The sequence below is a fragment of the Silurus aristotelis genome (assembly GCF_946808225.1).
Source record: "Silurus aristotelis genome assembly, chromosome: 4".
NCBI lineage: Eukaryota > Metazoa > Chordata > Actinopteri > Siluriformes > Siluridae > Silurus > Silurus aristotelis.
In genome coordinates, this window is record NC_139577.1 from 31078348 (window position 1) to 31102880 (window position 24533).

General features: G+C 39.2%; 1 protein-coding gene and 1 long non-coding RNA gene across 2 annotated transcripts in view; one reads left to right on the forward strand and one right to left on the reverse strand.

Annotated features, from left to right (window-relative positions):
• The window catches only part of LOC310724626, a 2269-nt gene extending 634 nt beyond the window's left edge, over window positions 1–1635 (forward strand). Inside the window, exons 1-2 of the long non-coding RNA XR_014533106.1 lie at window positions 1–480; window positions 541–1635. The exon at window positions 1–480 is cut by the window's left edge and continues 634 nt beyond it. This is a non-coding gene — a long non-coding RNA (uncharacterized lncRNA). The remainder of the gene's footprint in view (window positions 481–540) is intronic.
• A 576-nt stretch (window positions 1636–2211) lies between these two features.
• The window catches only part of nr3c2 (nuclear receptor subfamily 3, group C, member 2), a 131447-nt gene continuing 109125 nt past the window's right edge, over window positions 2212–24533 (reverse strand). The window contains exons 7-9 of the mRNA XM_083538659.1: window positions 12945–13075; window positions 4284–4441; window positions 2212–2508 (exon numbers count right to left, since the gene is read on the reverse strand). Of these exons, the coding sequence (XP_083394785.1) occupies window positions 2353–2508; window positions 4284–4441; window positions 12945–13075 (445 nt within the window). The 3' untranslated portion in view covers window positions 2212–2352. The remainder of the gene's footprint in view (window positions 2509–4283; window positions 4442–12944; window positions 13076–24533) is intronic.

The window sequence follows — 24533 nt, forward strand, 5'->3', positions numbered from 1 at the left end:
TGTTAGTGTTTTCCATATGAGAGCTGCAGGCATGAAAAGTTCTTCTACATCTAAATGTGCAGGTGCAGCTACTGCAAATCGGATATATAGTGTTTTTTTTTTTATTTTTATTTTAAATAATAAAAGCATCGTGTTCAAACCCAAAAAAATAAAAAATTATAACACGTGTAATGCTTTTATTTATTTATTTGTTTATTTATGTATTATAATTATTAATATTATTAACCAAATTTTTTTTTTTATTTAATTATCACAACAGAGCTGGTTAATTAACTGTCTGTAATGTGTTTGATTACATGATAAAAAAAAAAAAAAAAAAACACTGGCCATTCTGATTGGTCCCTATAACTGGTGGGTGGGGCTTAGGTCATTTATATGTATATCAATGTTTCTGGTTCATATCATTTCTGATTTCAGCACATTTTTTTAACTAATCTTTTATCATAATTTCATATTGATCTTTTCAGCTGTAGCATAAATGTGATCGAATAAGAATGTACATTTTTCGAGTTTGATTGCAAGTCAAAAGAGTCAAGAGAGCAAAACTGGGTGTGTCTACTAGGTGGGCGGGGCATTGTGCTATCTCCCCCATAAAAAAAGGTTTTATGGTCTCCGAAAACTTCACACATCACTGTATAAAAGTGACTACATTTTCAGTCAAGCGTTCTACAAAAAACATGTTTGGTAAATGAACTTAAACACGAATGAATGCCACAAAATCATGGCTTTGAACTTCTGTAATGACTGAGCCTTGAGTGACCTTCGATGCTTCGTTTATTTGTTCTCGGTCTACATTCTTGTGTTTGGTAATCACAGATGTGCTACAGATCCAGTGGATCAGAGTTTTGTTTTGAAGCGACGGTGGAATTTTCCTTGAACTTATTCGGTTTGACATCCTGTTGATATCTGGAGCAAAAGATTCTACAGAGAATATAAGGACAGCTGATCACTCAAACAGACCAATGAATATATATAAGTGTGTGTGAGTGTGAGTGTGAGTGTGTGTGTGTGTGTGTGTGTGTGTGTGTGTGTGTGTGTGTGTGTGTGTGTGTGTATATATACATATATATACACACACACACACACACACACACACACACACACACACACACAAACACACATACACACACACACACACACACACACACACACACACACACACACACCCCCCCACACACCAAAAAGCAGACGGTCTTGATGATTGTTTTGCATCGTGTGTGTAGTGAAACAGAAATTCCTTTCCTGGAGTTGTGTCGTGAGCATCTCGCTTACTTCGAGCTCCTAAAAACAAAGCCCTTTCTGTGCTTTCTCCTTCCTTACATTTCTCATTTATTTCCTTCTTCTTCCTTTATTTTTCAGAGCGCTACGTCAGGGCTGCGATGGCGCGGTCCCTCATTTCTACTACAAAATAGTTCTCGCTGTTTACGTGTTTTTTTTTTTTTTTTATAGAAATAAAAACGGGGTATACATTTGCATATTATCTCGGTGTTTGATTGTTCTGGACGTTGAAATGAGGGTAAAAGCGGTCGCATGCTTCGCTTCGTGGTTCGATACACACACGCATTAGACACACTTGTTTAGATGTTAGGTAGTGTAGCCCTTGGAAAATGTCCTTGCTTTGCCTCTTTAGTTCAACCCCCCCCCCCCCCCCCAAAAAAAAAAAAAAAAAAAAAAAAACATAAATAAAACCTGTTAATGATGAAAGTTGCTACAGAAATATATTATAGACAGTATTTTTTTTTGGTAAGTAATTTTTTTCTTTTCTTTTCTGTAAATTGTAAATCCAAAGGGTTAAGTATGTGTAGTGTGTAGTGTTGAGATGAGATGAGTTAACTAATAGAAATGCCTCGATATTTCATTGCAGGTTGTATGTCGAGGGTAGAGGCAAAGACCGTGTCTCTGTATACAACTGAGCTGTTTTAGTATTATTTATACACTTGTACCTGTGCACTACAGCTTTACCAAAGAAACATATGGCTTCATATCCATAGATAGTCAGCATTGTCATTGGGTGAGGAAAGGGGGCAGTTTGGGGAGTGGGTTGATTTTGGGGGGTGGGGGTTAATGAACTGTAAAGTTCACTGGCTGGCGACAGACGAGTCGACTCTGTCCGTCTGTGTAGGTTGCCGTACGTACATCCGAGCCTCCACTCGTGCCTGACATTGTGCATAGCAAGCTGGCCTGGCCCACGTTTCCCTCTCTTTCTTTTCGCTTTCTTTCATTGTGTCTTTCTTTCTTTCCTTCTTCCTTTCCGAGGGGTTTGTCGTCTTCTCTTCCCTCTTCTTATTCGTTCCTTTGTCATTTCATCGCTTGTTTTGTTGGCTTGTTTTTTTCTTTCCCCTCCATCTCCAGTCACTTCTTGTGAAAGTAAAGGATGTGTGTGAGGCCCGATTCCACCTTTGGTATCTGGTCGCTGATGATCTCCACCAGCATCTCGGGAAACTCTACCTTCAGAGCCTGAGACTCGCGGAAGGTGTAGAAGCAGAAGTCCAGCAGGTTTCCCACCAGCTGCGGTGACGCAAAAAAAAAAAGACAAGAGGATAAATGCATTGGATTTACTGATGATGATGATGATGATATGAAAATGGAATTTGTTTGGATGGAGTTAACACTTTTACAGATAGTTTATTTAGGGCTGTTTTAAGAAATACATTCGATGTAAATCATCCCAAAAGTGCTCTGGAGTTATACACATCATTATCCTGATATTTATTACTCCAGTAAGTGTTGCTTTTCGCAATCCAACATGGCGCACGGTGACAGATGCAGCACGACTCAAAACATTTTGGTTTGAACCTTCTACACCGCAAACCATAATTGACCCATTTATTTCTAGAAGGAAGATGAATGAAATTGTAGCATACGAATAAAACAACATGCCAAGAAATACACTTCCTGGTCTTATATACACTATATGGACAAAAGTATTACGACACCTGACTTTTCCAGCCATATAAGGTTCTCTACAAACTGATACCACTAGAAGACCTGAAACTGTTCCACCATGACTATGCCCCTGTGCACAAAGTCAGCGCCATGAAGATATGCTTTACATGGGTTATAGTGGAAGATCTTTAGTGGCCTGCTATAGAGTTATAAACCCTAATGAACACCTTTGGGATGAATTGAAAAATCTTTTTTTTAGAAAGTGGTATGTGCTAAAAAGCTGATGGAGGGGTGTCCACAAACTTTTGCCCAAACAGTATATGTTATATTGTATCATAAATATTATATATATAATAACTGTCTTTATTGAAAAAAATCTTACATTATGTTCATAGATGGTGTGTATATCATTTATATTGCTAATGGAAAAAAAAGCCTAAGAAAATCGAGAATATTGTCTCATTTATTTAGTATTTCCTATTATTTTTTATATAAAATCAAACATATAATAATTCAACTTATTTCTAGACATTTTAAAAACAATTTCAAGCTTTAAATATTCTTATGCTTGTAATCATTTTATGCATATTTGTAGAAAGAAAGAAATTCATCCTCCAAAAAATTTAATACAAAAATCCTTGTCACAAAAGATTTTTTTATATTCATATTTAGACCTACATCCATCTATCTAATAAATTTTATTTAAATCTTCGAATAATTTTTAATTAGATATGTTTTAATCTATATATATATATATATATATATATATATATATATATATATATATATATATATATATATATATTACTTTCAGCTAATTTCAGTTAGATTTAAATATACTGTGATATATTGATTAATTAATTGACTGGTTAATTGATTCTTAAAAAAAAAGTCAAAATTCTTTTTCATGCTATGTTGGTTTGTTAAAAACATCTAAACATTTTAATATATTTTATAATATTTTTTTTTATTTTGCATGAAAAAAAAAACATCTGACCAAATAAATAAATAAAAATATAAATAAATTAATTAATACAAATAAATAAATACAATATATAAAATTAAATTAAATAAAAAAATTTTTAATTTAATTTAATTTAATTTAATTTAATTTAATTTAATTTAATTTAATTTAATTTAATTTAATTTAATTTAATTTAATTTAAGATATACTGAATAGACAAGACATGCCTGGTGTTTGATTTCTGTCTTTTGTTTTGTATTGGTGCGAATGTACAATGTGTCTGCTTGATGTGAACAATCACAGGTTATCTCATTAACACTGAAATCTTTCGCCCTTCACAAACTGCTTCCTGGAACCTGTTTTATCGTGCTGATCAGTGAAGTTGGCCATTGTTGGTGTAGCTGCTGTAGATGTTTGTGTTTTTCCTGCTTACATCGTGCATGGCGTCCAGAAGCTTGGTGAGCTGGAAGAAACGCTGCCATGTCTGCCCCGAGTTGTTGGTTGCTTTGCCCACGGATCGCCGCAGCTCTTTAATGTAGTTCACCCTCATCTCCTCGAACGCAGCCTGGTTCTTCAGGCCGTCCTTGGGCACTGTTAAAACAGCACATGAAGCCATTAATGCACGGCATTATCCATATTTCTAAGGGGGAAGCTCCTCTAATACATGAATACGGGGTGGTATCATAAAGGCAGTATAATAACAATTGAATAGATGGCAGCACAAAGCTGCACGCACAGTCACACGGAGCACCGACCTTCATATTCGTGTGCCAGTGCTGTTGACGAGATGAAATGCAGCACAGAAGAGCTTCTTTTTTTTGTTTGTTGCTCTTACTGATGCTGAAGTTGAGCTGAACAACGGAGTGACCTGAATTTTTCTGAACGAGATCCACTATATTTTATAAGTATTTTCCTAAGTATTTGGACACCTGACTTTTCCAATCATATCCTGGTTCTTCCTCAAACTGTTCCCACAAATGCTTTGGATGCATTCGGTTGCATGACATTTTTCCTTGACTTCCTTTCACTTTGACTGGAAGACCCACACCTGTCTCAGCATGAAGAAAACTCCATGAAGATATGCTTTATGTGGTTTGAAGTGGAGGATCATGAGTGGCCTGCTATAGAGCTATAAACCCTATTGAACACCTTTGAGATTAATTGAAATGCTGATTACACCCCAGGCCTCCTCACCTCACCTCCATCAGTACCTGAATTTACTAACACTCTTTTGGCTGAATGAATCTCACACAAAACTCCACAAGCACACTTTAAAATCTAGTGGAACACCTTCCCAGAAGAGTGGAAGTTATTTAAACAGCAAATGGGGACTGAATGTGGAATGGGCTGTTCAAAAAACACAAACCAATCACACGCTCAGGTGTCCAGCTTTAACGGTGCACTAAAAAAGGTATTTAAATCCATTTGTAAAACATGCAGTTACGTTGGTTATTGCACAAACAAACCCAGATAAGAGACATGTGGCGAAAATGTGGTTATATTTAGCGTCATACGGGCGTTTTAAGTTGCTATCAGTCATCCGTTGTTGTTGTTGTTTGTTTTTGTTTTTTTATTGGGTCCAGGGAATAAAAACACTTCCTTGTTCTGTTATTTATGTCATGTTTTTCTTTTCTTTTTCGATGTAAAGTTATTGGCTAATCAGTTCCAAACAGAGAACTGTCTTATGTAACGTATCCGTCCCTTTGTAGCTAGTTTCTGGTCTGATGATTACATAGTTTACATGCGACCAGATGTAAACAAAAGACAAAAAGACAGTTCTGAATAAGTTTATCATCTGCGAAAGTATTCTTTTTTCTGGTTCTCGATTCGGACGGCTGAAATGCTCTTCTGTAACGTAGTTGCTGTTGTGAAACGTGAACATTTCATAGCTGTTACTGTAGCTAGCAGTTTTCTTTTTGTAATTTATGCATTAAATCCCGGTTTAATGTTGGACAATATTTTCACGGAGCGGCCTGTAAGGTGTGATGGATAAATACAACAAAATAAAATGATACGACCATAAAAACTGGTATTTTCTAAAATAATAATAAACGTGAATCCACTGTGTTGTATTTTGTTTATTTTGCTCGCTTGGGGGTTTGAGTTTAGCAGTAATGTATGATGTGTTAGCGGCCGGAGCCCCTTTAAGAAGGTAGAGGATGGAGGTAAGACATGTGACCGAGGCATCATGACATGCATCAAGAGTGAGTCATAGACAGATGTGGAGATGTTCAGAATCAGATAATAAATAAAACGGAAATAATGTAAGTTATGTATTCTTTCTGTGCGGCCCGGTACCAATTGACCCACGGACCGGTGCCGGTCCACGACCCGGGGGTTAGGCACCACTGACTTAGAGGACTTTTTTTCCGTTTTGGAAATTGTCACATCAGTGTCTGATGCTTTACATCAAACACACATGCCTCGTTCCATGCTGTGTTCAAATCCCTGAAGAATTGGTTTAAAGTTCCACATGTATTTTAAATCTTATCTCTGTGCTAAACCTACACCACTGTGTGTGTGTGTGTGTGTGTGTGTGTGTGTGTGTGTGTGTGTGTGGGATGTGTTTCCTGTAAGGACGAGATTGCACAAGTGTTCCTTCTGCTGATTGACAGGAATGTGTTAAAGCCCTCCTTTCCTTTCCTTTCCTTTCCTTTCCTTTCCTTTCCTTTCCTTTCCTTTCCTTTCCTTTCCTTTCCTTTCCTTTCCTTTCCTCTCCTCTCCTTATCTCGTCTTTCATCTCCTCTCCTCTCTTCTCTGCTCCTCGTCTCTCCTCTTCTCTTCTCTCCTCTCCTCATCTCTCCTCTCCTCGTCTCTTCTCTCCTCTGCCCTCCTCTCCTCTTCTATCCTCTCCTCGGTTCTCCTGTCCTGTCCTCTCCTCTCCTCTCCTCTCCTTTCCATTCCTTTCCTTTTCTTTTCTTTTCTTTTCTTTTCTTTTCTTTTCTTTTCTTTTCTTTTCTTTTCTTTTCTTTCCTTTCCTCTTCTTTCCTCTCCTTTTGTCTCCTCTCCTCTCCTAGTCTCTCCTCTCCTTTCCTCTCCTCTCCTCGTCTCTCCTCTCCTCTCCTCGTCTCTCCTCTCCTTTCCTCTCCTCGTCTCTCCTCTCCTCTCCCCTACTCTCCTTGTCTCATCTCTCCTCTCCTCTCCCCTACTCTCCTCGTCTCTCCTCTCCTCGTCTCTCCTCTCCTCTCCCCTACTCTCCCCTACTCTCCTCTCCTCTCCTCGTCTCTCCTCTCCTCTCATCTCGTCTCTCCTCTCCTCTCCTCTCCTCGTCTCTCCTCTCCTCGTCTCTCCTCTCCTCTCCTCTCCTCTTCTCTCCTCTCCTCTCCTCTCCTCTCCTCTCCTCTCCTCTCCTTTCCTCTCCTCTCCTCTCCTCTCCCACTCGCTCTGCTTAATTCCTTCATGCTGACCCACAGCTCGTGGCATCGTTAGCGTCCAGCTGGCACTTAAAGCTCAGGCGGATAAAAAGCAAAGTGATTATGAGCCGCTAAACTTTGTAGCCGTCATAAGGAGTTATAAAGGTGGTTATTTATTTCATGTACGCTTCTCGTTTCTGTCAGAGCTCTACTAGAGAATTCTTATTTAAAAATGAGATAAGTGTGAAGCTGTGACTCACTGTGACTCTGCCTCAGACTCCACAGCATGGCATCTTTAATTCATGATCTTTTCTAATATTGTAGTAAAGACTGGGGATTTAGGCGGAAAACGAAATAGTGTAGTGTGGTCAAAAAAGCTTCATTTAATTCTTGCCAAAATTGTTTACTTTTTATCTCTTTATAGCTACCTTTAAAGTGAGGAAACCTCAACACATGCTAATTTTTGAATTATAGCAACTACAAGGCGGGGTCAAGAGGTGGTGTTTGGACACTAGTTTTGTAACACGCCAGATGGCAGCACGAGGATGGACACACAGTCACAGGGAGCACCGACCTTCAAATGTCAGTGTGCCAAAACTCATCATCCTGTGTACATCGAGAGCTGTGCAACTTGTGCTATTCTGACCAAATCTGCTATTTCATCATGGACAGCAAGTCACCAAGCTCTCCTCATGCATGGGTTTCTCACCAAAAAAATACTCTGACAATGAAGACTCCTTTGTCCTCTAAACTGTGTTCCACCCTGATCCCTGTTCACATCGTTACTATTGAAACGATGAAGTATCCTAGATGTCAGAGCTTCCGATGTGCACCGCGCTATCAACCTCATTAATACAACACTTCAATCTAATAAATACACTTTTTTAATGTTTGAGAAATCCTTGTAGGAAGTTCGAAATATGTCTGAACATCTGTTCGTGCCATTCGCTTCGTCTTATTTTTTTCTTCCGAAAAACCTCTGACAGGGATAATGAATAGAAACGATAGCAGAAGTACACCCCTGACATGCGTTGTTAATTGTTGTCATCTGTTAATGACTAACACGCGATACGATCTCAATTAGTGCACCGCTTTATCACATATGCACAAGAACGTCCTACTGCTTTCTGAAAATATAATCGTTCTATTACTGGAATGCGATGCAGACACACAGAAGCATCGAACAAGCTTTTCTCATTTGTAAACCACTCTGACCCTACATACCACCATAACAATACACCACCCTGACCCCACCTACCACCATTACAATAAACCACTCTGACCCTACATACCACCATAACAATACACCACCCTGACCCCACCTACCACCATTACAATAAACCACTCTGACCCTACATACCACCATAACAATACACCCACCCTGACCCACTTAACCCTGCATACCACACTATCCACTATGTCCCTGCTTACAACTATAACCACCCACCCTACCAACCTTCACCCTATTTACCACCATAACTAAAGACACCCACTATAATCCCACCTACCACCCACAACTACCCCCCACACCCTTACTTCACTTACCACCATAGCTACTGACCACCTCAACCCGGCCTAATATTATACCTACCCACCATGACCCTGCCTCCCACCAGAGCCACCTGTCCACCTTGACCCCACCTACCACAATAACTAAAGATCCATTCACCATTAACCTACCATCCTAACTACCCCCACTTGAAGAAATAAATTATAAATGGATAAAAGTTACAGTCATTTTTCAATAAATAAAAATATATTTGTCCTTATATATAAGGAAGGAATCACTTTTTCTCACGTGCTGCTTTAGAGAAAACAATCAACTTCAAGATGAAAACAGTAACTCCTCTGAAGTTCCCAGCTGCCACCAGGGGGCGAATGTTTTTTTCTTCGTCTCTCGAGGCCGAGCGTGTGCCTGGGAAACTTTCATCTCCTAACCACGGTTATCAAACCATCTGACCGTAAGACTGCTCGTCTAATATTAGCTTTTATCACGATGACTGACATAATTCAAGTGAAATAATCTGATAAGAGCTCGATGAATGCAGGTCCAGATCTCCTTTTTTTTGCATGTTTGATGTTGAATCACGATAGACGGGGAAAAACCCCGAGCAGGAATGAGACATCTATCAATTCAAGCAACTATTTACGTCTGGAGCACGTAGCCTGAACGGCCGAGTCATGCTTACTCCGACCTCCGAAGCCTTTCCTCCTCCTACTCCTCCTCCTCTCTCTCTCTCTCTCTCTCTCTCTCTCTCTCTCTCTCTCTCTCTCTCTCTCTCCTGCCTTACAAATGCTCCTGTTTGAGGGAAGTGAAGGAAAAAAGCAGCAGTTGGAGCTCGGCCTGAAGCTTGGCTGGATTTTATTAAGTACAGCAGGGCTCTCTGGAAGAGCTTCAGAGGATCAGCAGAAATAACGCTGCAATGAGAACTCCAGCTCCAACTTCACCTGAGTCTCTCTCTCTCTCTCTCTCTCTCTCTCTCTCTCTCTCTCTCTCTCTCTCTCTCTCTCTCTCTCTCTCTCTCTCACACACACACTCATTTGAAACAGGAAGTAGTTCAAAGCATTTGTGTTCCAAAACTCCATAATGGACCATTAACACATTCATAACTTATAATAATGCATTTGTTCCGAAAACCATTGCACCTTAAAAGTTCCTTTTTCCTTCCTTCCTTGACTCCTTCCTTTCTTTCTACCTTTTTTCTTGCTTTCCTCCACACTCACTCTCTTGCTTCCTTATTTACTCTCTTTCTTCTTACTTAATCACCCATTTACTCACTCACTCACTCACTCACTCACTCACTCACTCACTCACTCACTGACTCATTCATTTACTCACTCACTCACTCACTCACTCACTCACTCACTCACTCACTTACTCATTCATTCACTCACTCACTCACTCACTCACTCACTCACTCACTCACTCATTTACTCACTCACTCTCTCACTGACTCATTTATTCACTCACTCACTCACTCACTCACTCACTCACTCTCTCACTCACTTACTCATTCATTTACTCACTCACTCACTCACTCACTCACTCACTCACTCACTCACTCATATTTACTCACTCATTTACTCTCACTCACTCACTCACTCACTTATTTACTCACTCACTCACTCACTCACTTATTTACTCACTCACTCACTCACTCACTCACTTATTTACTCACTCACTCACTTACTCAACCATTTATTCACTCACTCACACTCACTCACTCACTCACTCACTCACTCACTCACTCATTTACTCACCTACTCACTCACTCACTCACTCACTCACTCACTCACTCACTCACTCATTTACTCACTCACTCACTCACTCACTCACTCACTCATTTACTTACTCACTCACTCACTCACTCACTTATTTACTCACTCATTTACTCACTTACTCACTCACTCACTCACTCACTCATTTACTCACTCACTCACTCACTCACTCACTCACTCACTCACTCACTCACTCACTCATTTACTCACTCACTCACTCACTCACTCACTCACTCACTCACTCACTCACTCACTCACTTATTTACTCACTCATTTACTCACTTACTCACTCACCCACTCATTCACTCACTCACTCACTCACTCACTCACTCACTCACCCACTCACTCATTTACTCACCCATTTATTCACTCACTCACTCATGTATTCACTCACTCACTCACTCACTCACTCACTCACTCACTCACTCACATATTTGCTCACCCATTTATTCACTCAATCACTCACTCACTCATTTCCTCACTCACTCACTCACTCACTTATTTATTCACTCACTTATTTACTCACTCACTCACTCACTCACTCACTCACTCACCCATTTATTCACTCACTCACTCACTCACTCACTCACTCACTCACTCACTCACCCATTTATTCACTCACTCACTCACTCACTCACTCACTCACTCACTCACTCACTCACTCACTCACTCACTCACTCACTCACTCATTTACTCACTCATTCAGTCCATCACACACTCCCTCACTCCCTTAGACACTTACTGATGGCCCTTTCCTCTGAGTGAGTTACACAGCCTTGTGAAGTTTTAGAGGAAGCCCGTATCACCCTTTACTATGTTATATGATCCACAATCAATGTTTACAATATTGAAAAAAATTTACATCTACACAACTTAGTCATTGTGGGTTAAGGGCCTTGCTCAGGTGGCTTGGTGGTGCTGGGTGCTTTGAACCCATGACCAGATGGGCCTGTGTGTAAGCACTCTGCAGCATGTAAATCCTCAATGATGCAACTCTGACTCCTGCAGTACAGCGCATTCGCTCCGAAACAAAGCGACTCCAATTCCCGAGAGTGTGTTTCCTGTTCAAATAGTGAACCTGCTGGCACTTTGCTTTTGTGCCATTATAACATGACAAAGTCGTAGAACTGGTACACACTGCTCATGAACCCGCTGACACCAGCTCGTGCTTGCAGTAGTGCGTGACTCCAACTTAGCAGGCGGAATTTACCGGTTTCATCAAATTCCCCGATTCCTCTCAACTGATATCTATACAGACTCGGTTTTGATTACAGGCTCTGATTCGCAGCGCTGTATCTTAGAGGGTATCTCTTCCTGTAAATGTAGAGTTTTACTAACCAGTTACTGGAAGCATATTTTACATGAGTGGGTAGTTACAGTCGCACTCTCCTCCATGCATGTTCAACCCCTTCATGAGACTAAAGCTTACATTTTTATGTGTGTAGATACACAGTGCACACTAATTCCCCATTCGTATTTCAGTAGGGGAAATGGTAGCACAGTGGTTAAGATGTTTGAGTTCCACACCTTTAAACTGCTGGGCCCTTGAGTAAGGCCCTTAACCCTCAACTGCTCAGTTGTATAAAATAATAAAAAAAAATCTACGTTGCTCTAAATAAGGGCATCCGCAAAATGGCGTAAATGAGGAACTATTCATTTTGTCTTTTTTTTTTTCTTCAAATTCTTGATATAAAATAATGTTTGCAGAATTAAGTAAAAGTGAAAGACACGCAGTAATGTGGCTAATTTCCAAATAATATTCCTCATATTCCACAGACATTTGCAAAAAATCAAACAATGACTATTTTTTAGCTATCCATAATTGAAAATAATATATATATATCCTGTTTACAATACTTTTTTTTATATATATTCAGGTTTGTTTGCATTTCTTTTCCTTTCTTTTGTCTCATTGTTGTACGCTTTGCCAATGTGTATGTTTAAGTCTTTTTCTTGTTTATTGCTCTTTGCCACTTCAGGCAGCGCTCCAGCACCTATTCTTACTATCGTTATTAATAATAGCTATTTTTAATGTTTTGGAGCAAGTAAGTTTCTTTTATGACTTCTAGCGGTCTAGCGGCTACAAAAAAGTCTCTTTACCAGAAAAAGAAAAAGATCTGCACCAAACCAAACTAAACACTGACATGATTTCAATTGGTTCTGACTGAATTTGTTGGCAAAAATGGTTAAAAAAACAAAAGCAAAACAAAAGAAAATAAACATATAAGCCATTTTCCTGCAATTGTATCTAAATAGAATGGGTTAGGGTTACTGAGTGGTAGATCAGCATTTAAAGCTGGTCACTGATTGGTAGGTCTGTGGTTCAAGTCCCTGTATTGCAAAGCTCCCTCTCTGGGGCCCTTTTGCAAGGCCCTGAACCCTCTGTGCTCCAGGGGTCTAGTGTACACACACACACACACACACACACACACACACACACACACACACACACACACACTCACCCGTGCTGAGGAGCAGCAGGACTTTCATGGCCAGGAACTCCTCGTAGGTGAGCTGCAGACGGACAAACTCCTGACTGACCTGCTTCATGCTCACACACAGATCGTACATGGCCGACTGTTGCATTCGCTCCCTTTAGGGAAGAAAAATTAAACAGAGAAAAGCATCAGCATTAATACCCAATACAGCAGCAATGAGAATTTCTACAATACAAACATAAAATAATCAAATAAAATCATTTTCAATCTGTTTTTAAAATTATTTTTTAGGACAAATAACCTGATAAATGATGATGAAAAATACGCCACGGTTTAGTGTGTTATGTGGCGTGTAAAGCTGGTTAATAATGCTTAATAACGTTGATATCAGCTTCTTTTTTATGAACACTCCTTTAAACACCTAAACTCATCAGTCAGTCTAAAACCGGCAAGAGTCAAGCACAGCCAGATAATACTCCAATTAAAAAAAAAAAATCACTTTATACTAAAAAAACCCATAACGGAAAAACACACAGGTTTTGTGTTCAAGGGTCAGAACCAATAATAAAATATTCAACTTCTCTAATTTCTGTTTATTATTATTTATCAATAATAATAATAATAAATGTGTTGGCCCCAAAATCAGTATTTAGTGTAACGTTTTAAACTAAAACTAACTAATAAACCTAACTAATAATTTTTTATATTAAAATATAAAGCAAGTAGATAGATAGATAGATAGATAGATAGATAGATAGATAGATAGATAGATAGATAGATAGATAGATAGATAGATAGATAGATAGATAGATAGATAGATAGATAGATAGACATGTGACAGACAGACAGACAGACAGACAGACAGACAGACAGACAGACAGACAGACAGACAGACAGACATGCGACAGACAGACATGCAACAGACAGACAGACAGACAGACAGACAGACAGACAGACAGACAGATAGACAGATAGATAGATAGATAGATAGATAGATAGATAGATAGATAGATAGATAGATAGATAGATAGATAGATTTGAACTGGAGACCTGAACATGTTCCAGCATGGCAGTGACCCTGTGCAGAAAGCCAGCTCCATGAAGATACACCTTTTATGGTTTGGAGTGGTAGATCTTCTGCTATCGAGCTATTAAACCCTTTTGGAAACCTTTGGGATGAATGTGAACACTGTCTGCACCTCAGGCCTCCTCACCTCACCTACACCAAGGGACTATGGTCAGGTGTCCACCAACTTTAGTTCTTATAGTGTGTCTTTGTTTTATGTAATGATAAAAGTCACATTCAGCTGTTTAGAATACAGATGCACACAAACACAAATCACGCCGTTAAGAAAGAAGCTCCGTATCACCTTTAAAAAAAAGCTGGATTCCACTGCAAGACAATTCGGTGCGCTAATACCTAACCACACGCACGCCTGTGTGTACGCCGAGCAAATCGTATTTTGCGACGCCAGCTCCACACATTTTTGAGTGTGAGAAAATACGTTTGGAAAAAGGCAATAGAGACGGAGGAAAAGGAGGCGGCGAGGGAAATGTGCGGGCCAGATGAAACCGGAGGGAGTTTATGGGTTTTGGAAGTGGCAGCGCTTTTAAATCAGAGTCATGTTGACAAAAAATAATCAAAGGCCAGACTTAAAACGCCAGCGTTCATGTGCGAGTCCACATGCTCACTGGGTGTGTGTGTGTGTGCGTGTGTGTGTGTGTGGTGTGTGTATGTCTTTATATCCACGTGAGGACGATTGCTTTATATGTTACCATCAAGTCCATAAGTTTTTTTACTTTTTTTTTTTTTTTTACACCAAATGGATTTAAACCGAAGTAATCAAGACGTTCAACACTTTGATCTTATAGGAATTACAGCCTTTTTTTGTTTAAAAATTCCGTCTATTCATTTCCACGGGTTCCAAAATAAATAAGGTGGCATGTTTTCTTATTATTGCATAGAGAATTAAAGAGATTATACACCCGTAGTTGATTCCAGTGTTTGAATTTGCACTTGATAGGTGTTTAGGGAACTCTCATTATATGTGTCGATGTAGCTGAGCTATCATCAGGCTGCATGAACTAAACAGACCTATCAGAAAGGTAGCAGAAACATTAGGAGTAGCCGAATCAGAAATATTAGACTTAAAAAATATATAATAACAATGCACTCTGCCAAGTTCAGCTACTACAGTGATCAGGATGACCACAGAATTCTTTCTTTGGAGGTAAAAACTCTTTAAAACACATCAAGAACATTCTAATTACAGTTTTTCTAAATCGCTCTGAAGCGTTTTTTTTAGATCAGGAATGAAATTCTCTAAATGACTTGTTCAACCTTTACATCATTTCTCGCTGCTTTGATGCTTTGGTACATTCATGTAATTGATAATGTACACTTGTCTGCTGCTTTCTACATTATTCATTATTTATGTCATGTTGATCACAATATAGTAAACCGGTTCTCACCTGAATAGTCTCAACCCTGGGGCTGTGCGATATTGACAAAAAATTATATCTCGATATTTGTTTCGATTTTTTTAATTAACATCGATAATAAGACGATATTTCGCAGGGTGTGTGACCGCTGACAACTTTTAAAATAATAAGGCAATTTGGCTGTTGCCAAGCAAATTGAATCGGTATTTTATAATATTATGATTTGATATAAATAGAATATAATATACATTTTATAATATTTTTTAGTCGCTGATATTTGTGGAAAAAAATGCATTTTAATAGCCTGAATACAGCGGTATTTGCGATATACTCGATACTGTCAAATTGCAAATTGTAAAAACAACAATTACGGTATAATGGAAGGAGATATACTGTATATATACACACCGTACACTCCTACTTAACCCCCAAACATATCTAGGTATCAGTTCATTGCATAAACGTTGAGATGGTTGTAGCTTAGTGGTTAAGGCATTGGACTCCCATCACCACCAAGCTGCTACTGTTGGGCCCTTGAGCAAGGCCCTTACAACTGCTGTTGTAAATCATTTTGGGTAAGGGCGTCTGCTAAAATGTCATCAATATAAAGTCATAAAGTCATTGAATACAAAATGGGTAAAACGGTTGTCAACATCTTTTAAGCTCTAATTTCTATTAAACGTTTAAATCGTGTAATCTTGAATTGATGAATTGTGCAGAATCTTGAATGTCACTGATGAAGCAGATAGATGGATTTAGATCAACCAACTAGTTCTCTAAAATAGGTCAATCTCGTGAACCTTCAATTGGTGAGCAAATACAGACACAGAATTACAATGTCTGAAAAGGGATGAAGAACCAGGAAATGAATGAACACTAGTACAGTACAGTAAAAGTGCGAATCCTGTTCGGTCTTTTGCAATCAATATTCCACATACAGTAATGTGTACATGTGTGCTGTTGAAGTTCATAGATGCCATAAAGAAGAAATTCAGCCTTGAGTTTTCTCAATCACTGTAATCAAATCCGTAGTTTACAGCAAATTCTGAAACTGTGTGCCGTCATACTGACAACGTGACTGAACGTTTTGAGGATCTTGTTTGTAAATAATGACAAAATGACTTGTTTTTCTGATAGCAATTATATGTTCATTGACACAATACTTACATTTAAGAGATGAAATAAGGATTAAAAAAAAAAACTACAGGCTTCTGCAAGAAATCCAATGTGTTGTGCAGTTTGTAGACATTGTTTTGAAAATGCACTCACTGGTTTGCAATTATTAAGTGGCTATTTAATCTTCTCTAAAGGACTAATCTCTTTCAGTAACTTTATTACTTCCAACACGTCTGTGCAGATTTTCACACAGCCAAGACATTGAACCTTTCTTGCATTGTGGCTGTCAAACCTTTTCCTATTTCATATCCTGACCCGTATTTGAACACAGAAAAAGGAAGTGCAGGGTCAGGGAGCAGGATTGGCATCTCCGGGAGATTTCGGTTATGGGCGTCGCTCGGGGGCAGTGACGGTGGTTGGATATGAACTTTGAAAATGACATGGTCTCATTTCCTTACAGTTAACTACTACAACCGAAGAAAATGCTAAATGGTGGATCTGATTTAAACTTGTATAGGAAAGCCAGAGCTTTATCCCAGAGAGTGAGTCAATCATCAAAGAATCATTTTCTTTTGAGCTTTTCCACCAGTCCAGGGTTAAGGGGTCTTGATCAAGGCATTTGAGCAATGCTGGGATTGAAATGTACGACCTTCCGACCAGTAGTCTGAGAACCTTCACTGTATACCACAAACCACTCTGAGAAAACCCTGAGGCTTTAATATAGCTGTCGCCAAACATACAGCCATGAGAAAGGGTTTAAACACCAGCCCAAGCTGCCATGTTTGAATTGTGAAACGAAATGTGTTTATATTGAAATATTTATAACGTGTTTAGCGTTATGAAGGAAACCCTCTCCATGTGTGTTTTAACCAGAGGATACAGATAAAAAGCTGATCAGACAGAAGGATGAAAGCACCGCTGCACTCAGCAGAAGGAAGTCAAATGGGATTGTATTTACGCTTTATTTACTTATTTATGTTATCCATTTTGTCTTGCTATTGGGACAAGCAGACCGGGATTATGGTTCCAATTGTGGAAGCTCTCAAGCATTCGATTTCAAAAGAGTCTTTATTAAGATGAAGAGAAAGAAGAAAAAGAAGAAAACCAGTATTAGACCAGAACATTGTATGAACCTCTGGAATACTTCAGTCATCTTTCCTTAGGAATCACTTCATCAAGATCCTGTGATGATATATTCGTGTAAATCCCAGGAATACTTTATGACGTAGAATTGATAGATGGGACACCATGCACATTTAGATTTACAATGATCAATCAACATACTGCCATGTTTTTGAGAATTTAGAGAAAACCAGAGAATGTGAAGAGAACCCTGACAGAATTTCATCACATATCCGAGGAATATTAGGAAGCTGGGGTCAAAGCACAGGGTCATCCATGATACAGGACCTCTGGAGCACATATGGTTACGGGCCTTGCTCAAGGGCTTTCTGATCACCAATCCAGAGCCTTAACCCCTGAGCTACCAGATTCCCCAATAAATCAGGATTAAGGTGGAGATCCTAGAGCTGTCACGCAGAAACTCTAATCTTAGTTCTCACTCTCCAGTGTTCTGTATTGTTGAAAGATTTATGATCAAACTCTTGATGTCACCCAAATGAGGATGGGTTCCCTTTTGAGTCTGGTTCCTCTCAAGGTTTCTTCCTCATAACATCTAAGGGAGTTTTTTCCTTGCCACAGTCGCCACGGCTTGCTCATCAGGAGTAAATACACACCATTCACCTTAACTGTTGATTTCTGTAAAGCTGCTTTGAGACAATGTCTGTTGTGAAAAGCGCAATAGAAATAAACTTGACTTGACTTGACTTGATTTGACTTGACTTGACTTGACTTGACTCGACTTGGTGCTGGACGCAACCTTTTTTTTTTTTTTTTTTTTTTCAAAAGCAAACGCAATTCCATTGTGCCACTTTTATAAAGGAAAAAGTGGTTAATGCTGTTGGATGCACTGTTAAACCTCTATAAATGTACACCACAAGTCAAGGTGCTTCGCTTTGCTTCCATCTAGTTTCCACTCAAAAATCTCCTGAAAGCATCTTTAATGCTCACCGCCAGCTGTTTATAAGTTCCGATCTGCAATGCCAACTGGCTCGGATTTCTCTCCGTCTCTGTCTTTCTCCTTCATCACTGACTCGGAACTGTGAGCGGTCAATCCTTCAGTGGCGTTTATTCGCCCTCCTCCCTCTCCCCTCCTCCTCTTTTCCAGTCAGCAAGAGTCTCATTCAATCAAGCAGTAAACAAGGGCATGAATAAGGGGCTACAACGACATTAAAGATAGACAGACGCTGGGGGGGGAAAAAAACCTGAAAGATGACAGATTTTACAGATGACCAGAAAGCGTTTCGGTTTCCTGTCACAGAATCGTCCTCATCTTCAATTACGATCCCTCGTTTATTCTCCTCGCGTCTGTTAGGGAAAGATTACGTGAAGTTTGTTGGAGCAAGAGCTCCGATTGTGCAGACTCATTGCTCAAACTCGGCACTGCACCCGAGTCTGAGAGAGAGAGAGAGAGAGAGAGAGAGAGAGAGAGAGAGAGAGAGAGAGGGAGAGAAGGAGAGAGAGAGAGAGGGGAAAAGAGGGAGAGTAGAAGGAGCACTGACCATGGCTTCTCACTACCAGGCTCTCAGTTGCTATGGAGGCAATGGTAATGATTTGTTCGAAGAAGGAGGTGTGAAACCTGGAGTCCTTAGAAATACAGCGGACACTTAGCAGTCCACACACACACACACACACACACACACACACACACACACACACACACACACACACACACACACACAGCAGTGCTGGAGGGATCTCTCACTGAAGTCATATTGCACAACTACAGTGCTCTGGCTGTGTTCGAATCACATGCTGCGTCCATTCACACGAACCTTCGTAAAAACATCTCTGCTCTTTGTCAATTATGTTGTAATCGTTATTGGATCGTTTTAGAAATTACGCTCTGGTCAAGTTTTTGGACTCCGACACTATAGTTTCTTGCCTCTTAACACCACAAAAACAAAAACACTGCAATTACAGCCGTTTTATGTTAAACCAGCTCAAAAGTAATTGGACAAATGACCATAATTACAACTATTATTTATGTCATGTTTTTTTATCTCTGTACATTTGAGAGTCACCAACAGCTGGAACCAATTTACCTTTGATTCTGATTCTATTAGGATGTATATGTCTGAATGTACTGCAAATCAGGCAAACAGCAAATAACTATTTCTAATATTTGGATGCAAATTTGATGCAGTTTAATGACTGACTGAAATCTGAAAGCCAATGAATAACAACAAATGCTGTTTTTACCTTTACTGCACTCTTGAATTCAAGCTGAAAGTCATATCTTGATTGCTTCATATCAAATCTCAAATCAAAAGGATTGAACAAGTGTGACTGGCCAAATTCTTATGAACCATCTGCTATAAATCTGTGATACACGGATTTTTGAACATCCCATTCCTCTATGTTCCACTAGATTTTGTGGAGATTTGAGCACATTCAGTCACAAGGGTGTGAGTAAAGTCAGATACTGATGTAGGTGAGAAGGTGAGGAGGCCTGAGGTGCAGACAACGTTCACGCTAATCCCAGAGGTGTTCAATAGGGTTGAGATCAGATCTCTATAGCAGAAAATCTTCCACTTCAACCCATGTAAAGCATATTTTTATGGAACTGGATTTGTGCACAGAGGTATTGTCATACTGGAACAGGTTTGGGTCTCCTAGTCTAAGTGAAAGGAAAATTCCATGCTATAATATAAATTAAACCTGTACAATTCATAATTTAATCCTATATACCTCAAACCTTTTGCTAAGAGTTTGAGGAAAAAAGTACATATGACTGGTGTCCAATCACTCGGTGGTCCATAAGATACATATATGTTCATAATTCCCTTCAAAAACACACTATCGTGACTCTCTCATGTGGGTAAATACAAGTCACAACAAGTCACAAACATCTCAAACCCCTCAAACAACCCACTTGGAAAACACATTATACTTTCTTTTGTGGTTTTGAACAGAGAAATGCGAAATGTACCTTCTCAACTGGAACACGAACATATTAAAACAACAACAAACGAAAAAACTTCCAGAGACGTTTATTTATTAAAAGAAATATTCACTTGTATCGATAGAACACTTGATAGAAATAGGGCTTCACTTCATCTTCTGTGCTAAATCAATAACTTTAAGGCCACTGTGCTCTACTTTTATACTGTACAATAAGATCTGTAGAGTCTCGAGTGCAATATTATGACACAATACGGCCAAACTTTTAACAAAAACAGCCCAGGTTAGGTTTTTTTTTTGTGAGTAGCCATAATGACAAAAGAAAATCTATAAATAGAGCTCACATTTGTCAATGTATCATAACAATCTGTCTTTTATAATTATGACATCATCATTGATAAATGTCTGCTATATTTCCTAATTGTGACATCATCATTCATTATTTTCTAGAATATTTCTTAATTAAGCATGATTCATGATTCATGTCTACTCTAACTATTAATTGTGACATCATCATTGGGTAATGGCTACTGTGTTTATTAACTGCGACATCATAATTGATAATTGTATACTGCATTTCTGCTTCAATTGTGATATCAGTGAATAAATGATCATTGATGATATCTAATAAATCATAATCAGGAAATGTCGACTGTATTTAATTATGACATCATTACTAATAAATGTCCACTGTGTTTAATTGCAACCTTTTTTATGAGGTCATAATAACTTCATAATTGAGACATTGAGAAAACCATAATTTGGTATTCTTTATACAGATTTAATATATTTGTACATAGCATACAGAGATGTTTTTTTAATGGATGAAATGCATTTTTAAGAAGAAAAAAAAAAAAAAGAAAGTTACGTTTTAGTGGAATACTGTGAATAAAAACACATGACATCACATTGTTGGCTGTAGCTTGATCTCTTTGTACGGTCGAGGTGATGATAAAGCAAAATGTACCGCATCATACTGAAACCTTGGCCTGCAGTAACTTTCACACGTATGTGTATCTGCTGTGGACCAGAAGTGCCGTGCGAGTCATCGTATCGTATCGTAACTGTCCTGGCACACTGCCGGGCATTCCGGGGGCTGAGGGGGAGGGCAGTAAATGATCTGCATTGCGCGACGGGCTTGTATCGGGACGGTGTATCAGTGTGCCAGGATTGCACAGATACCCAGGCCACGTTCGTCATTCCTCTCCTGTATCACGTCAGGATGTGTGGGAAACATTTCCGAGCGATGCAGCTTTGATCACGGACGTCAGCACGAGCCGAGAGAACATTTAGAGTTCCTGTTGTAAATCGGGAACTACCTGAGGAGCACGCAAGAGCTGCCATCTGTCTGGGTTGTGTCCGTTATACAATATTGAAAAAATGATGAATGAGCTGTTATTATTTGAGTAAGTGTGTATATATGGATAGATAGATAGATAGATAGATAGATAGATAGATAGATAGATAGATAGATAGATAGATAGATAGATAGATAGATAGATAGATAGATAGATAGATAGATAGATAGATAGATAGATAGATAGATAGATAGATAGATAGATAGATAGATAGATAGATAGATAGATGGTTTTCAGTCCATCAACCCATTTCTTGTCTTGGCATGGCTTCTTCAATCTACCACTGCTGTATCATTTCCTGGCTTTCACGCACCACAGACCTAGGCTTGCCTACAAGCTAACAACAAGCAGGCAGATGACAACAAGAAGTCCGGGGTTAAAGTGAATGAGACAGAGCGAGTCAGTGATCATAATCTTTTCTCTGCTTGTGTTCTATATGGTGGGTGTTCAGCCTGGATACATTCATTCATTTTTAATTCTTTTATATCAATATCTGTAACAGAAGGTCCATGTGTCAACATGGTGTTTCGGATTTTGAGATTGAAATCAAATCATACAGCAAAACAATCAAAGTTATTTTCAAATATTATTTTTTGTCCCATATCGGTTCATGTTCACCACCATGTCCTGTATGCAAGATGCAATTTCGAAGCCGTCCTGTAGGGGCCGCTCCGTTCCCTCGTCACATTAGTCATCAGAAACAGCAGGCCAACACCGGCCGTGCTCAACTCCCGGGGTTTCTTGTAATCTCGTGTCTATCTTGCTGAATCACATGCCCCATTGACCTCACTATCCGACTCCATTGATGTGATCAAGGGGGTGCTTATGGAGAAAACGTGCTTTCTGCTCTGCCAGAACAATTCAGTCTGCTCCCAGTCGCTACACTTCAATGGGAAATTTTTTATAATGAAGCCTGTTTAAGGCCTGAGTTTCGACTTTCCACTTTCCACTATGTTCACATGGCTTTATGTACTGTACATCCATGGGCGTGAGTCTATCATTTTGCTTAATCTGATAGACGGACAGGCAAAGAGCAATTACAATTACAAATGTATGTAAGTAAAAAAGTAAGTAAAGTTCTTTAAAACACAACCTGTGTGGTTTATTAGGCAAACAGCTCTCATATCCTATAACACGGTGACTAAAATGTGCCCATATACTCACATATATCTTTTTAGAGAACAGTACAGATTTACTGTCCTCTAAAAATAAATCATTATACAGCCATTACTGTCTAAATAACTGGCAACAAAAGTGAGTACACCCTAAGTCAACATGTCAAAACTGTGTCCAAAGTGTCAATATTTCATGTAAACACCATTGTTATCCAGCACTGCCTTAATCCTCCTGGGCATGGAATCCACCAGAGCTGCACAGGTTGTTGCTGAGATCCTCTTCCCAGCAACAACCTGGATGTTAAACACATGGCGCTTCTCCACCTTCCGCTTGAAGATGCCCCACAGGTTTTAGGTCTAGAGACATACCAGGGCACTTTATCACCTTCACCTTCCTCAGCAAAACAGCTGTCAGTATGGCGGTGTGTATGGGGTCGTTATTATGTTGTAAACTGTCTATGAATGGAGGGCGTCATGTTCTGCTTAAAGTGCATGTTGCAATCTCACAGTACATGTTGGAATCCATGTTTTACTCAATGAACGCAGCTCCCCAGCACCAGCACCACTCATGCAGCCCCAGACCATGATGCTACCACCACCACGCTTGACTGTAGGCAAGACACTGGAAATCATCGGAGCCAAACACGTTTATTTTAGTCTCATCAGATCACAGGACATGGTTCTAGACTGTCTTTAGCAAACTGCAGGCTTTCTTGTGAGCCAAATTCAGAAGAGGCTCCTTCTGGGATGGCGGTGATGCAAACCAACTTGCGTGTGTGCTGTATAGTCTGAGCACATTATGCCCTAAAAATGCCCCTGAGGTACCACTAACCCTGTCACTTTCTTTTGTCTGGACCTGCCTGATCTATCCCGACACCCTACTGTACCTCTGGATGAAGGTCTCCCGCTGTAGCTAAAGATGCTTTCAGATGAACAGTCTAAAGATCCCTGAAGTTACTGTGGAACTTAAGAACCATGAGGTTGTAATAAACTTCTTCTGTGGATGTGGGCTACAGTTACCACGAACATTTTTGCATTCAAGTGTCCATCAGGAAACAGCTCATAACCGCAACAATGAAACTGTAATGAATGGTGTCTCCTACAAGAGGTTCACTTTTGAGTCTGGTTCCTCTGAAAGTTCCTTCTTCATACAATCTCAAGGAGTTTCGTTTTGCCCTTGTTGCCACCGACTCGCATATTAGGGATAAACTTAAAAACCTTTTGTTTTAATGTCCATTGTTAAAAATTTACAAATTGAATTAAACAGAATGAAAATATATTGACTGTTGACGCCACTTTGAAAGTATAAAGCCGTTTTTTTTAATTGTGCATTAGATTGACAGCAAAATGATTCATTAAATATTATTGGAATTGAATAGTTCAAATGTCCTTAAGCTCCTCACAGCATTAGTGTGTATGCTAGTATTAGTATGTTAAGAATTTGACATGTCTGAAGCGAGGAAACATGATGGAGAATGTTTAAAACCCGTTTTCTTCAAACTGAAAGTTAGAAAACAATAGAACATTTTTTGTTACATTTCTACAATCACCCAAACCTG